General features: G+C 40.4%; 1 protein-coding gene across 3 annotated transcripts in view; it reads left to right on the forward strand.

Moving 5' to 3' along the window:
• Positions 1-17500, forward strand: part of plvapa (plasmalemma vesicle associated protein a) — a 68121-nt gene that overhangs the window by 27582 nt on the left and 23039 nt on the right. The window contains exons 3-4 of one of the 3 annotated variants that reach the window (XM_061919823.1): positions 9621-9884; positions 12591-12660. In XM_061919823.1, the coding sequence (XP_061775807.1) occupies positions 9621-9884; positions 12591-12660 (334 nt within the window). Of the gene's footprint in view, positions 1-9298; positions 9885-12590; positions 12661-17500 lie in introns of those variants that run through there. The other 2 variants (XM_061919824.1, XM_061919822.1) reach the window with 2 other exon arrangements.

Consider the following 17500-nt stretch of genomic DNA (forward strand, 5'->3'; position numbering starts at 1 on the left):
TGTCCTTTACACACTGAAGTCGCTTTTTGATGCAATACCGCCAGAGGGGATCGAAGGTCACAGGCATCCGAAGTCACGTGCAGTAATTTTTTCCAGATTCTCTGAACTTTTTGATGATATTGCGGACCTTGCAGTAGCTGGTTGAGAAATGTTGTTCTTAAACTGTTGGGACAATTTGCTCACGCATTTGTTGACAAAGTGGTGACCCTCGCCCCATCCTTGTTTGTGGCACCCACCTGTTCCCGATTAGCCCGTTCACCTGTGGGATGTTCCAAATAAGTGTTTGATGAGCATTCCTCTTTGTTGCCACTTGTTAATTGTAGCGTCCCGGAAGAGTTTGTGCTGCAAAGGGTTCTGGGTATTTGTTGTGTTGTGTTCTTGTTGTGTCACGGTGCAGATGTTCTCCCGAAATGTGTTTGTCATTTTTGTTTGTTGTGGGTTCACAGTGTGGCGCATATTTGTTACAGCGTTAAAGTTGTTTATACGGCCACCCGCAGTGTGACATGTATGGCTGTTGACCAAGTATGCTTGCATTCACTTGTGTGTGTGAAAAGCCGTAGATATTATGGGATTGTGTCCGCACGCAAAGGCAGTGCCTTTAAGGTTTATCTGTGCTTTGTACTTCTCTCTATATCAGTGTACAAAGCGGAGTTTTTAAAAGTCATAATTTTACTTTTTGAAACCAGTACCGATAATTTTGAAATTGATACCGATGATTTCCGATATTACATTTTAAAGCATGTCATTTCCAAAACAGAAAGTGCAAGATTGTCAGAGACATTTTAAAACAAGCTATGACTGCACTTTTGTGCATGATGTCACTAAGATGACATATCAAAACAACACCAAATTAAAGTGCACTTTTTGTACAGAACGCCACTACAATAGTTTAAAACAATTAAAGTGCACTTTTGTGCTTGTTGTCACACAAGATATTTCAATAAGTGTCAAATAAAAAAAGAGTTGCATAATGAATGAATGAATGGTTTATTTTGAGCCATGCAAACAAAACAAAAGAATGACATAAAATACAAAAGAAATAGAGACCCTTCCCCAAGTGGAGGAGTTCAAGTACCTAGGAGTCTTGTTCACGAGTGAGGGAAGAGTGGATGGTGAGATCGACAGCGGCGTCTTCGGTATCGATCCATTGTGGTGAAGAAGGAGCTGAGCCGGAAGGCAAAGCTCTCAATTTACCGGTCGATCTACGTTCCCATCCTCACCTATGGTCATGAACTTTGGGTCATGACCGAAAGGACAAGATCACGGGTACAAGCGGCCCAAATGAGTTTCCTCCCTTAGAGATAGGGTGAGAAGCTCTGCCATCCGGGAGGAACTCAAAGTAAAGCCGCTGCTCCTCCACATGGAGAGGAACCAGATGAGGTGGTTCGGGCATCTGGTCGGGATGCCACCCGAACGCCTCCCTAGGGATGTGTTTAGGGCACGTCCAACCGGTAGGAGGCCACGGGGAAGACCCAGGACACGTTGGAAAGACTATGTCTCCCGGCTAGCTTGGGGACGCCTCGGGAACCCCCGGGAAGAGCTGGACGAAGTAGCTAGGGAGAGGAAAGTCTGGGCTTCGCTGCTTAGGCTGCTGCCCTGCCCCCGCAACCCGACCTCGGATAAGCGGAGGAAAATGGATGGATCGAGGATACCAAAACATTTTGGACAATTCCCTGCTCCCAACCTTGCGGGAACAGTTTGGAGCGAGCCCCTTGCTCTTCCAACACGACCATAAAGACGTGGATGGCAGAGTCTGGCGTGGATCAACTTGACTGGCCTGCACAGAGTCCTGACCTGAAGACCTTTGGGATGGATTAGAACGGAGACTGAGAGCCAGGCCTTCTCCCCCAACATCAGTGTGTGACCTCATTAATGCACTATTGGAAGAATGGTGGAACATTCCTCTAAAGCAGGGGTAGAGAACCCATGGCTCGGGAGCCAGATGTGGCTCTTTTGATGACTGCATCCGGCTCTCAGGTAAATTTGAGCTGACTCTGCTTAACATGATAAATAATGAATAATTCCACTTGTAATCAGTGTTAAAAATGATGTTCAAAATATAAAACATCATCGTGCATTTTTAGTCCATCCATCCGTTTTCTACCGCACCTGTTCAAGAAGTTGCGTTGATGGTAAGAAGTTATTTATTTATTATTGGTTAGTGTGGGGCCTTCCCTCCTGGGGGTTCTTCAGACCACCAAGAACCGACATGAGACCCTGTTTCAGGGTTACAGTATTGTTTCATTTTTCAATAAGTCTCTCAGTTGCTTTCCCGCAATTGTATTTTTCTCTTTCGTTCTCGCTGGCGCTCTGGCTCCAGCCCCAACCCCGTCTCTCCTCCTGGCTGCTGCTTATAACATAGCGACAGGTGATTAGATAACAAGGCCCAGGTGGGCCGTCAACGCACCTGTCGCTGATTTCGAGGCCGGTCCTGGCAACACCCCGCTTCGCTGCAGGCTTGCAGGCCCCGCCCCCTCCACAGTTAGCTTCAGAATAACAATGTTATTACAAAGAATAAGAGACTTATTATACTCTAGAAATGTTAGTCTTACTTAAAAATGCACACGTTTAGTTGTGTTCAGGGTTAAAAAAATATTATATGGCTCTTACGGAAATACATTTTAAAATATTTGGCTTCTTGGCTCTCTCAGCCAAAAAGGTTCCCGACCCCTACTCTAAACGCACCGGCAACCCTGTGGACAGCCTTCCCAGAGGACATGAAGCTTCTTCCAAGTCATGCCCTCTTTAGGTAAATTAACTTGTTGGCTGTCATTACATATGCATATTCGGCTGCAGAAATGCATATATTGTAGTACAGTAAGAAATACTTGTAAAAAGTGTAATATATTGTTATGCATTATTTCAATTGTCATGAGGGGTGTTGAATTATTATTGGTCTTCTCAGTTCCAAAAATTTTCTGAGTGCTGTTAAAAGGAAAGGCCATGTAACACAGTGGTAAAAATGCCAACTTTTTTGCAATGTGTTGCTGCCATTAAATTCTAAGTTAATGATAATTATCAACCGGTAGGAGGCCACGGGGAAGACCCAGGTCACGTTGGGAAGACTATGTCTCCCTTCTGGCCTGGGATTGCCTCAGGATCCCCCGGGAAGAGCTGGGCGTGTGTCAGCTGGAGGCGTGTCTTAATGAAATTAAACAATGGATGTCCGCTAACTTTTTGCAACTCAACGCCAAAAAAACGGAAATGCTGATTATCGGTCCTGCTAGACACCGACCTCTATTTAACAATACAACTCTAACATTTGACAACCAAACAATTAAACAAGGCAACACGGTAAAGAATCTGGCTATTATCTTCGACCCAACTCTCTCCTTTGAGTCACACATTAAAAGCCTTACTAAAACGGCCTTCTTTCATCTCCGTAATATCGCAAAAATTCGCTCCATTCTGTCCACTAAAGACGCTGAGATCATTATCCATGCGTTTGTTACGTCCCGCTTCGACTACTGTAACGTATTATTTTCGGGTCTCCCCATGTCTAGCATTAAAAGATTACAGTTGGTACAAAATGCGGCTGCTGGACTTTTGACAAGAACAAGAAAGTTTGATCACATTACACCTGTACTGGCTCACCTGCACTGGCTTCCTGTGCACTTAAGATGTGACTTTAAGGTTTTACTACTTACGTATAAAATACTACACGGTCTAGCTCCATCCTATCTTGCCGATTGTATTGTACCATATGTCCCGGCAAGAAATCTGCGTTCAAAGGACTCCGGCTTATTAGTGATTCCCAAAGCCCAAAAAAAGTCTGCGGGCTATAGAGCTTTTTCATTTCGGGCTCCAGTACTCTGGAATGCCCTCCCGGTAACAGTTCGAGATGCCACCTCAGTAGAAGCATTTAAGTCTCACTTTAAAACTCATTTGTATACTCTAGCCTTTAAATAGACTCCCTTTTTAGACCAGTTGATCTGCCGTTTCTTTTCTTTTTCTCCTATGTCCCACTCTCCCTTGTGGAGGGGGTCCGGTCCGATCCGGTGGCCATGTACCGCTTGCCTGTGTATCTGCTGCTGTGTTGGATCCGCTTTGGACTGGACTGTCGCGAATGTGTTGGATCCATTATGGATTGAACTTTCACAGTATCATGTTAGACCCGCTTGACATCCATTGCTTTTGTTCTCGCCAAGGTTCTCATAGTCATCATTGTCACCAAGGTCCCACTGGGTGTGAGTTTTCCTTGCCCTTATGTGGGCCTACCGAGGATGTCGTAGTGGTTTGTGCAGCCCTTTGAGACACTAGTGATTTAGGGCTATATAAGTAAACATGGGCTTCACGGTGGCAGAGGGGTTATTGCGTCTGCCTCACAATACAAAGTTCCTGCAGTCCTGGGTTCAAATCCAGGCTCGGGATCTTTCTGTGTGGAGTTTGCATGTTCTCCCCGTGAATGCGTGGGTTCCCTCCGGGTACTCCGGCCTCCTCCCACTTCCAAAGACATGCACCTGGGGATAGGTTGATTGGCAACACTAAATTGGCCCTAGTGTGTGAATGTGAGTGTGAATGTTGTCTGTCTATCTGTGTTGGCCCTGCGATGAGGTGGCGACTTGTCCAGGGTGTACCCTGCCTTCCGCCCGATTGTAGCTAAGATAGGCGCCAGCACCCCCCGCGACCCCGAAAGGGAATAAGCGGTAGAAAATGGATGGATGGATAAGTAAACATTGATTGATTGATTGAGGAAAGTCTGGGTCTTCTCTGCTTTGGCTGCTGCCCCCGCGACCCGACCTCGGATAACCGGAAGAAAATGGATGGATAGTTCAAGACTTCCGGTCATTATGAAACATGAGTGCACATCATAATGGCAGCTACAGTTTTCATCTTAAAGATCTAAAATAAAATAATGTGCATCTGACCCGGGTCTGGTTTAGAATAACACATGGAGAAGGAAAAAAAAACAAAACACAACGAGCCACTTTAAATGATTTATGAACACTCTGTCCAAGATCGACCACCGCCCATGAAGAGGTCTAAAAAAAGGAATACTGCACCGTCCCAACCTGATGTTGGCGCATGTACATAAAAAAAACAACCCACTTCAAATTCAATTAAATCTGCTCAATGTTTACGTCTTGCATTTTCTCTAATATCCTGTGTTTGTTGGCGCCCCCTTATCTCCAATCTAGTACATAAACGTCTGGCCATCAGCACCCCCTCCATGAAATACTGCTTCCTGTCAAGATGAGGCTTGGCTCGTCAACAATGCCTGGCAGGGGAAACCAAAAAAAAAAGAAAAAATGTAGTGGCTCTGTTACTGTCAGGCCTTTAGTTTTCATTTTGAAATGTGTGTGTGTGTGTGTGTGTGTGTGTGTGTGTGTGTGTGTGTGTGTGTGTGTGTGTGTGTGTGTGTGTGTGTGTGTGTGTGTGTGTGTGTGTGTGTGTGCGCGTGCGTGTGTGCGCGTCCTGTGAGACGGAGGGCATTCTTGCCCACGTCACGGTGTTGGACTGAGACCCGGTGCATCAAAGGCGCCTCCCCGAGAGAACGTCACAAGAACAACACGAGCCATTGTCTTGTCGCCCGGCCGTGCAGCGGAAAACACCGTTCATGATCCCATAAAAATGTTTTTTGGCACAGGGAGGAGGCCATCCTTCACACGCCGCCATCTAGGGCTTCATAAAAAAGATAAGGGCCACGCTGTGTTGCAGCGTTGTCCCCACGCCAGTAGTTTGCTACCGAAAACCAAAATGTTTTGGTACTTTTCGATGCTTTTCTTTATAAAAGGGACCACAAAAAATGGCATTTTTGGCTTTATTTGAACAAAAAATAAAGTAGATAAAATAGTTAACAGGCGGGCGGCATAGCTCGGTTGGTAGAGTGGCCGTGCCAGCAACTTGAGGGTTGCAGGTTCGATTCCCGCTTCCGCCATCCTAGTCATTGTCGTTGTGTCCTTGGGCAAGGCACTTTACCTACCTGTTCTCAGTGCCACCCACACTGGTTTAAGTGTAACTTAGATATTGGGTTTCACTTTGTAAAGCACTTTGAGTCACTAGAGAAAAGCTCTATATAAATATAATTCACTTCACTTCACATACAAATCCCGTTTCCTTATGAGTTGGGAAATTGTGTTAGATGTAAATATAAACGGAATACAATGATTTGCAAATCCTTTACAACCCATATTCAGTTGAATGCACTACAAAGACAACATATTTGAGGTTCAAACTCCTAAAGTTTATTTTTTTTTTTTGCAAATAATAATTAACTTAGAATTTCATGGCTGCAAAACGTGCCAAAGTAGTTGGGAAAGGGCATGTTCACCACTGTGTTACTTCACCTTTTCTTTTAACAACACTCAATAAACGTTTGGGAACTGAGGAAACTAATTGTTGAAGCTTTGAAAATGGAATTTGTTCTCGTTCTTGTTTTATGTAGAGCTTCAGTCCTTCAACAGTCCGGGGTCTCCGCTGTCGTATTTTACGCTTCATAATGCGCCACACATTTTCGATGGGAGACAGGTCTGGACTGCTGGCGGGCCAGGAAAGTACCCGCGCTCTTTTTGTTGCAACACGTGGCTTGGCATTGTTTTGCTGAAATAAGCAGGGGCGTCCATGATAACGTTGTTTGGATGACAACATCTGTTGCTCCAAAACCTGTATGGACCGTTCAGCATTAATGGTGCCTTCACAGATGTGTAAGTTACCCATGCCTTGGGCACTAATACACCCCCATACCATCACAGATGCTGGCTTTTGAACTTTGCGCCTATAACAATCCGGATGGTTATGTTCCTTTTTGTTCCGGAGGACACCACGTCCACAGTTTCCAAATATAATTTCAAATGTGGACTCATCAGACCACAGAACACTTTTCCACTTTGCATCAGTCCATCTTAGATGAGCTCGGGCCCAGCGAAGCCGGCGGCGTTCCTTGGTGTTGTTGATAAATGGGTTTCGCTTTGCATAGTAGAGTTTTAACTTGCACTTTCAGATGTAGCGACCAACTGTAGTTACTGACAGTGGTTTTATGAAGTGTTCCTGAGCCCATGTGGTGATATCCTTTACACGCTGATGTCGTTTTTTGATGCAATACTGCCTGAGGGATCAAAGGTCTGTAATATCATCGCTTACGTGCAGTGATTTCTCCAGATTTTCTGAACCCTTTGATGATTTTACGGACCGTAGATGGTAAAATCCCTAAATTTCTTGCAATAGCTCGTTGAGAAATGTTGTTCTAAAACTGTTCGACAATTTGCTTACAAATTGGTGACCTTCACCCCATCCTTGTTTGTGAATTACTTAGCATTTCATGGAAGCTGCTTTTATACCCAATCATGGCACCCACCTGTTCCCAATTAGCCTGCACACCTGTGGGATGTTCCAAAAAAGTGTTTGATGAACATTCCTCAACTTTATCAGTATTTATTGCCACCTTTCCCAACTTCTCTGTCACGTGTTGCTGGCATCAAATTCTAAAGTTAATGATTATTTGCAGAAAAAAAAAATGTTTACCAGTTTTAACTTCAAATATGTTGTTTTTGTAGCATATTCAACTGAATATGGGTTGAAAAGGATTTGTAAATCATTGTATTCTGTTTATATTTACATCTAACACAATTTCCCAACTCATATGGAAACGGGGTTTGTATGTGTACATATGTTTGTATATATATATACAGTGGGGCAAAAAAGTATTTAGTCAGCCAGCGATTGTGCAAGTTCTCCCACTTAAAATGATGACAGAGGTCTGTAATTTTCATCATAGGTACACTTCAACTGTGAGAGACAAAATGTGAAAAAAAATCCAGGAATTCACATTGCAGGAATTTTAAAGAATATTTTTGTAAAATATGGTGGAAAATAAGTATTTGCTCAACCATTCAAAGCTCTCCCTGATGGAAGGAGGTTTTGGCTCAAAATCTCACGATACATGGCCCCATTCATTCTTTCCTTAACACGGATCAATCGTCCTGTCCCCTTAGCAGAAAAACAGCCCCAAAGCATGATGTTTCCACCCCCATGTTTCACAGTAGGTACGGTGTTCTTGGGATGCAACTCAGTATTCTTCTTCCTCCAAACACCACGAATTGAGTTTATACCAAAAAGTTCTATTTTGGTTTCATCTGACCACATGACATTCTCCCAATCCTCTGCTGTATCATCCATGTATCCATTTTGGTATAAACTCAACTCGTGGTGTTTGGAGGAAGAAGAATACTGAGTTGCATCCCAAGAACACCACACCTACTGTGAAGCATGGGGGTGGAAACATCATGCTTTGGGGCTGTTTTTCTGCTAAGGGGACAGGACGATTGATCCGTGTTAAGGAAAGAATGAACGGGGCCATGTATCATGAGATTTTGAGCCGAAACCTCCTTCCATCAGTGAGAGCTTTGAAGATGAAACGTGGCTGGGTCTTCCAGCATGACAATGATCCCAAACACACCGTAAGAAGCATTTGAAAGTCCTGGAGTGGCCTAGCCAGTCTCCCAGACCTCAACCCCATAGAAAATCTGTGGAGGGAGTTGAAAGTCTGTGTTGCTCGGCGACAGCCCCAAAACATCACTGCTCTCAAGAAGATCTGCATAGAGGAATGGGCCAAAATACCAGCAACTGTGTGTGCAAACCTGGTAAAGACATATAATAATCATTTGACCTCTGTTATTGCCAACAAAGGTTATATTACAAAGTATTGAGTTGAATTTTTGTTATTGACCAAATACTTATTTTCCACGATAATTTACAAATAAATTCTTTAAAATTCCTACAATGTGAATTCCTGGATTTTTTTTCCACATTGTCTCTCACAGTTGAAGTGTACCTATGAGGAAAATTACAGACCTCTGTCATCATTTTAAGTGGGAGAACTTGCACAATCGCTGGCTGACTAAATACTTTTTTGCCCCACTGTATATATATAGATATATATATATATATATATGTATATATATATATATATATATATATATATATATATATATGTGTATATATATATATATATATATATATATATATATATATGTATATATATATATATATATATATATATATATAAAATATATGCATTTTGGCACCGGTACATATAATAAAATGAACAAGTTAGTTCATTAGACTAAAATGGAGCGTACACAAGATAAAGCCAATAATGCCATTTTTTTTGTGGTCCCCTTTTAACTAGAAAAGTATCAAAATACAATTTGGTCCCGGTCCCGGGACAACACTAGTCTGTAGTAAGTGTGTACAGACGCCAGTAAGGAAGAGCAGACTGATGATGGGAGGGGTCTGGACTTCAGCTAACTTCCCATCATGGGAAGTCCGTGACCAAAGCAGTTTATAAATTCCAACCCATGTTTACGCCTCAGCCACAATCTGATCGATTCTCATGCTTTCACCGTCACACAAAGGAAACATCCGGCCCGCTTGTCTCCAGTTTTGGGCTTTGGGTCTCCATCCCTACAAGACGTGGACTTATAGTCTCTAAAACAAGTCGAGATTTGGAGGAATTTTGCAGATTTTTTTCCCCCCTCTCCCCTGCAATCATGTACAGCAGCGGTTACTCCCAGGTGTCCAAGTCCAGCCCGCAGGCTCAGAAGAAGACGCGGTACCGGTCAAAGGGCAAGAGCTGCGGCTACTACCTGAGGATCATCTTCTTTTTCTCCTCGCTCATTCAGTCGCTCATCATCGTCAGCCTGGTGCTGTTTTTGGTCTACGGTAAGACGCAGGACTCACCGTCCACCGCGCGCATCCAGGACCTGGAGGAGAGCTTCAGCCGACTCTCCATCGAGAACGTGGCGCTCAGGCACCTGCGGCGGAACCTGACCAACCTACTTAACGTCACCCTGACTGAGAAGACCCGCATTGAGATGGACCTGGGTGTGGTTCGACGTATCTCCAACATCTCTTTCGGTTTGATTCAAGACTTGAACAGACAGCAGGTAAGATATATATTTTTTTAAACTACAAACCCCGTTTCCATATGAGTTGGGAAATTGTGTTAGATGTAAATATAAACAGAATACAATGATTTGCAAATCATTTTCAACCCATATTCAGTTGAATATGCTACAAAGACAAAATATTTGATGTTCAAACTCAAAAACTTTTTTTTTTGCAATTAATAATTAACTTAGAATTTCATGGCTGCAACACGTGCCAAAGTAGTTGGGAAAGGGCATGTTCACCACTGTGTTAAATCACCTTTTCTTTTAACAACACTCAATAAACGTTTGGGAACTGAGGAAACTAATTGTTGAAGCTTTGAAAGTGGAATTCTTTCCCATTCTTGTTTTATGTAGAGCTTCAGTCGTTCAACAGTCAGGGGTCTCCACTGTCGTATTTTACGCTTCATAATGCGCCACACATTTTCCATGGGAGACAGGTCTGGACTGTAGGCGGGCCAAGAAAGTACACGCACTCTTTTTTTATGAAGCCACGCTGTTGTAACACGTGCTGAATGTGGCTTGGCATTGTCTTGCTGAAATAAGCAGGGGCGTCCACGAAAAAGACGGCGCTTAGATGGCAGCATATGTTGTTCCAAAACCTGTATGTAGCTTTCAGCATTAATGGTGCCTTCACAGATGTGTAAGTTACCCATGCCTTGGGCACTAATGCACCCCCATACCATCACAGATGCTGGCTTGTGAACTTTGCGTCGATAACAGTCTGGATGGTTCGCTTCCCCTTTGGTCCGGATGACACGATGTAGAATATTTCCAAAAACAATTTGAAATGTGGACTCGTCAGACCACAGAACACTTTTCCACTTTGCATCAGTCCATCTTAGATGATCTCGGCCCCAGAGAAGCTGGCGGTGTTTCTGGATGTTGTTGATAAATGGCTTTCACTTTGCAAAGTAGAGCTTTAACTTGCACTTACAGATGTAGCGACCAACTGTATTTAGTGACAGTGGTTTTCTGAAGTGTTCCTGAGCCCATGTGGTGATATCCTTTAGAGATTGATGTCGGTTTTTGATACAGTGCCGTCTGAGGGATCGAAGGTCAGTCATTCAATGTTGGTTTCTGACCATGCCGCTTACGTGGAGTGATTTTTCCAGATTCTCTGAACCTTTTGATGATATTATGGACCGTAGATGTTGAAATCCCTAAATTTCTTGCAATTGCACTTTGAGAAATGTTGTTCTTAAACTGTTTGACTATTTGCTCACACAGTTGTGGACAAAGGGGTGTACCTCGCCCCATCCTTTCTTGTGAAAGACTGAGCATTTTTTGGGAAGCTGTTTTTATACCCAATCATGGCACCCACCTGTTCCCAATTAGCCTACACACCTGTGGGATGTTCCAAATAAGTGTTTGATGAGCCTTCCTCAACTTTATCAGTATTTATTGCCACCTTTCCCAACTTCTTTGTCATGTGTTGCTGGCATCAAATTCTAAAGTTAATGATTATTTGCACAAAAAAAAAAGTTTATCAGTTTGAACATCAAATATCTTGTCTTTGTAGCATATTCAACTGAATATGGGTTGAAAATGATTTACAAATCATTGTATTCTGTTTATATTTACATCTAACACAATTTCCCAACTCACATGGAAACAGGGTTTGTATTACAATTCGCACCACGTCAGACACTTGCACGTTTGTTGTCAGAGAGTGGTTCGTTTACGATGTTTTATTAGTGTGTTTAAAGTAAATGCACCGCCTCATTTTCGAAGGCTATAAATACACTATATTGCCAAAAGTATTTGGCCACCTATTCAAATGATCAGAATCAGGAGGAATCATGGTGTGGGGTTGATTTTTCAGGAGTTGAGCCAGGCCCTTTTGTCCCAGTGAAAGGAACTTTGTATGCTCCAAAGACCCTGCCCCAAGTGAAGTGAAGTGAAGTGACTTATATTTATATAGCGCTTTTTCTCTAGTGACTCAAAGCGCTTTACATAGTGAAACCCAATATCTAAGTTACATTTAAACCAGTTTGGGTGGCACTGGGAGCAGGTGGGTGAAGTGTCTTGCCCAAGGACACAACGGCAGTGACAAGGATGGCGGAAGCGGGAATCGAACCTAGAACCCTCAAGTTGCTGGAACGGCCACTCCACCAACCGAGCTATACCGGGTGGAGGAGTTAAAGTACCTGGGAGTCTTGTTCACGAGTGGGGGAAAAGTAGATCGTGAGATCGACCGACCGTCTTCAGTAATGCGGACCCTGTATCGATCCGTTGTGGTAAAGAAGGATCTGAGCTGGAAGGCAAAGCTCTCAATTTACTGGTCGATCTACGTTCCCATCCTCACCTATGGTCATGAGCTTTGGGTTATGACCGAAAGAACAAGATCAATCAATAATTTATAGCAGCATTGATTTTTATTCATTATTTTTTTTTTTTTAATAATTAAAAACATTGTGTTATTAGATGCCACAATGCAACTTTTTCCTCATTGCATTTCACCAATTTGCTCTTTTATTCCACTTTTTATTGTTTAACAAATATAGTATTTTTAGAATGATGTGCTGCGGGCCCTAAATGGCCCCCGGGCCACACTTTGGACACCCCGATGTAGATATTTGAAATAGATGTAGTTCTTTATGTACATTATTTCGTACAACAATTGTTCTGCTTTATTGTGACAAGTGATCTCAATGTCATTGTTTTACTTGCATTTTTTTTTTTTTTATTCACACACAATAGCAACAGACAAATTCGGAACTGTTCATGTGCAAGAACCAGCCGCGTACGTCTCAACCATTCCAACCAATGAGTAAGTGGAATCATATTTATTTATGAATTTATAATTACTCCCCAGCGGTGTTGTTGTTGGCAGCAATTAGCTCCTGCCAACAAGTATCATATTTTGTGATACATTATGTCGATTGTCATAAGGGGTGTTGAATTATTGTGTATTGTGAGTGTGTATGAATATATTTGTATCTGTATATATGCATATATGTATAAATATATACAAACCCCGTTTCCATATGAGTTGGGAAATTGTGTTAGATGTAAATATAAACAGAATACAATGATTTGCAAATCCTTTTCAACCCATATTCAGTTGAATATGCTACAAAGACAACATATTTGATGTTCAAACTCACAAACATTTTTTGTTGTTGCAAATAATCATTAACTTTAGAATTTGATGCCAGCAACACGTGACAAAGAAGTTGGGAAAGGTGGCAATAAATACTGATAAAGTTAAGGAATGCTCATCAAACACTTATTTGGAACGTCCCACAGGTGTGCAGGCTAATTGCCATGATTGGGTATAAAAACAGCTTCCCAAAACATGCTCAGTCGTTCACAAGAAAGGATGGGGCGAGGTACACCCCTTTGTCCACAACTGTGTGAGCAAATAGTCAAACAGTTTAAGAACAACGTTTCTCAAAGTGCAATTGCAAGAAATTTAGGGATTTCAACATCTACGGTCCGTAATATCATCAAAAGGTTCAGAGAATCTGGAGAAATCACTCCACGTAAGCGGCATGGCCGGAAACCAACATTGAATGACCGTGACCTTCGATCCCTCAGACGGCACTGTATCAAAAACCGACATCAATCTCTAAAGGATATCACCACATGGGCTCAGAAACACTTCAGAAAACCACTGTCACTAAATACAGTTCGTCGCTACATCTGTAAGCGCAAGTTAAAGCTCTACTATGCAAAGCGAAAGCCATTTATCAACAACACCCACAAACGCCGCCGGCTTCTCTGGGCCCAAGATCATCTAAGATGGACTGATGCAAAGTGGAAAAGTGTTCTGTGGTCTGACGAGTCCACATTTCAAATTGTTTTTGGAAATATTCTACATTGTGTCATCCGGACCAAAGGGGAAGCAAACCATCCATACTTCAAAAGCAAACTTCAAAAGCCAGCATCTGTGATGGTATGGGGGTGCATTAGTGCCCAAGGCATGGGTAACTTACACATCTGTGAAGGCACCATTAATGCTGAAAAGTACATACAGGTTTTGGAACAACATATGCTGCCATCTAAGCGCCGTCTTTTTCATGCAAGACAATGCCAAGCCACATTCAGCACGTGTTACAACAGCGTGGCTTTGTAAAAAAAAAAAAGAGTGCGGGTACTTTCCTGACCAGTCCCCCATCAAAAATGTGTGGCGCATTATGAAGCGTAAAATACGAAAATCGGAGACATCGGACTGTTGAAGGACTGAAGCTCTACATAAAACAAGAATGGGAAAGAATTCCACTTTCAAAGCTTCAACCATTAGTTTCCTCAGTTCCCAAACGTTTATTGAGTGTTGTTAAGAGAAAAGGTGATGTAACACAGTGGTGAACATGCCCTTTCCCAACTACTTTGGCACATGAAATTTTAGGTTAATTATTATTTGCAACAAAAAAAATTTAGTTTTCGAGTTCGAACATCAAATATGTTGTCTTTGTAGTGCATTCAATTGAATATGAGTTGAAAAGGATTTGCAAATCATTGTATTCTGTTTATATTTACATCTAACACAATTTCCCAACTCATATGGAAATTGGGTTTGTATGTATATATACTGTATGTTTGTGTGTATATGTATATATTTGGGTATATGTATATTTGTGTGTGTGTGGTCTTGTATTTCTACCTGTCTTGAGACACCAACAAGGAAAAGTAGCTTCCATATGAGGAGGTGTGAACTAGTTAGGACATAAATCATGGTCCCGACACAGGAAACCATTGCATCTAACACATTTTGGAGAAACTCTATCAAAATTAGGGGGGAAAATGGAGGGTTTTTTTCAAATTGACTCCTGCTCTGGTCAACATTTAAAATAACAAGTGTGTGTAAACATTTGAAGTGCTCCCCCTCTGGCCAACATATGCAACGACAAGTGTGTGTAAGAAATAGAAATGCGCCCCCAGTGGCTAAAATTGATTAAAAACTGTCATAACTTGAAGTAAATAATGAGGGGGAAAAAACAATTACAAACAAAAAATTCCCCAAAATTAAAAATTTCACTAAAAGTTTACTTTTTTCTATTTGCATAGTTTGTATATATTATTATTGTTGGAAATACAAATATTTATGTAACTAGAAAGGGTGGGCCTAAAGAGGAAGGCATTTTTCTCAGGTCCCAAGAAGGTATGAAATGTGTGTGTGTGTGTGTGTGTGTGTGTGTGTGTGTGTGTGTGTGTGTGTGTGTGTGTGTGTGTGTGTGTGTGTGTGTGTGTGTGTGTGTGTGTGTGTGTATATGTATAAATACATCTGTATGTACATGTAAAAATATATATGTATGTAAATGTATAAATATATATGTATGTAGTTGTATAGACATATGTATACATACTGTACATATGTGTGTTTTTATGTATATATAAATGTACATGTATATACTGTATATATGTGTATATGTATACGTAAAAATATTTATATAATTAGAAAGAGTGGGCTTAAAGTGGTAGGCATTTTTCAGAGGTCTCAAGAAAGTAAGAAATACAAGAATATGTGTGTGTGTGTGAGAATATATATGTATAAATATATATGTGTGTATGTATATATATTTAAATGTGGTTGTATAGACGTATGTATATATACTGTATGTATGTGTGTGTTTATGTATATATGCATCTATATGTATATACTGTATATATGTTTATAGGTGTTTATTTCTGTGTTCATGTGCGCGTGTGTGTGTGTGTGTGTGTGTGTGTAAGAGAGTGTGTGAATATACATGTACAAATATATATATATATATATATATTTATATTTAGTTGTGTAGACGTATGTATATATACTGTACGTATGTGTGTGTTTATGTATATATGCATCTATATGTATATACTGTATATACGTTTATAGGTGTTTATTTCTGTGTTTATGTATGCGTGTGTGTGTGTGTGTGTGTGTGTGTGAGAATATATATGTATAAATATATGTGTGTATATTTATATTTAATTGTGTAGACGTATGTATATATACTGTACGTATGTGTGTGTTTATGTATATATGCATCTATATGTATATACTGTATATATGTTTATAGGTGTTTATTTCTGTGTTTATGTATGTGTGTGTGTGTGTGTGAGAATATATATGTATAAATATATATGTGTGTATACATATATATTTAAATGTGGTTGTATAGACGTATGTATATATACTGTACGTATGTGTGTGTTTATGTATATATGTATATACTGTATATATGTTTATAGGTGTTTATTTCTGTGTTTATGTGTGTGTGTGTGTGTGTGTGTGTGTGTAAGAGAGTGTGTGTGAATATATATGTATAAATATATATATATATGTATATTTATATTTAGTTGTGTAGACGTATGTATATATACTGCACGTATGTGTGTGTTTATGTATATATGCATCTATATGTATATACTGTATATACGTTTATAGGTGTTTATTTCTGTGTTTATGTGTGTGTGTGTGTGTGTGTGAGAGAATATATACGTATAAATATATGTGTGTATATTTATATTTAATTGTGTAGACGTATGTATATATACTGTACATATGTGTGTATTTATGTATATATGCATCTATATGTATATACTGTATATATGTTTATAGGTGTTTATTTCTGTGTTTATGTATGCGTGTGTGTGTGTGTGCGTGTGTGTGAGAATATATATGTATAAATATATATGTGTGTATGTATATATATTTATATGTGGTTGTATAGACTTATGTATATATATTGTACGTATGTGTGTGTTTATGTATATATGCATCTATATGTATATATGTTTATAGGTGTTTATTAATGTGTGTGTGTGCGTGTGTGTGTGTGCGTGTGTGTGTGTAAGAGAGAGTGTGTAAGAGAGAGTGTGTGAATATACATGTATAAATATATTTATATGTATATTTATATGTAGTTGTGTAGACTTATGTATATATACTGTACGTATGTGTGTGTTTATGTATATATCCATCTATATGTATATACTGTATGTACGTTTATAGGTGTTTATTTCTGTCTTTATGTATGCGTGTGTGTGTGTATGTGTGAATTTATAACTGTGTATACATGTACATGCATATGTGTATATATATATATATATATATATATATATATATATATATATATATATATATATATCTATCTATCAGGGGTCGGCAACCCAAAATGTTGAAAGAGCATTATTGGACCAAAAATACAAAAACAAATCTGTCTGGAGCTGCAAAAAATTAAAAGCCATATTACATACAAAAAGTTTGTCATGAGATATAAATTGAATTAAGAGGACTTAAAGGAAACTAAATGAGCTGAAATATAGCTACGAATGAGGCATAATGATGCAATATGTACATACAGCTAGCCTAAATAGCATGTTAGCATCGATTAGCTTGCAGTCATGCAGGGACCATATATGCCTGATTAGCACTCCACATAAGACAATAACATCAACAAAACTCACCTTTGTGCATTCATGCACGTTATAAGTTTGGTGGACAAAATGAGACAGAAAAAGAAGTGGCATAAAACACGTCCTAGAAAGTCGGAGAAAGTTATACATGTAAACCATGGGGGTCAAACTCTGGCCCGTGGGCCAAATTAACATTACAGCTGGCCCGCCATTATTGCACAGCAGCGGTGTAGCTGTAACACCGCAATTTCTCACACTTGCCAATC

This window comes from Nerophis ophidion, linkage group LG14 (assembly GCF_033978795.1).
Source record: "Nerophis ophidion isolate RoL-2023_Sa linkage group LG14, RoL_Noph_v1.0, whole genome shotgun sequence".
Classification (NCBI taxonomy): domain Eukaryota; kingdom Metazoa; phylum Chordata; class Actinopteri; order Syngnathiformes; family Syngnathidae; genus Nerophis; species Nerophis ophidion.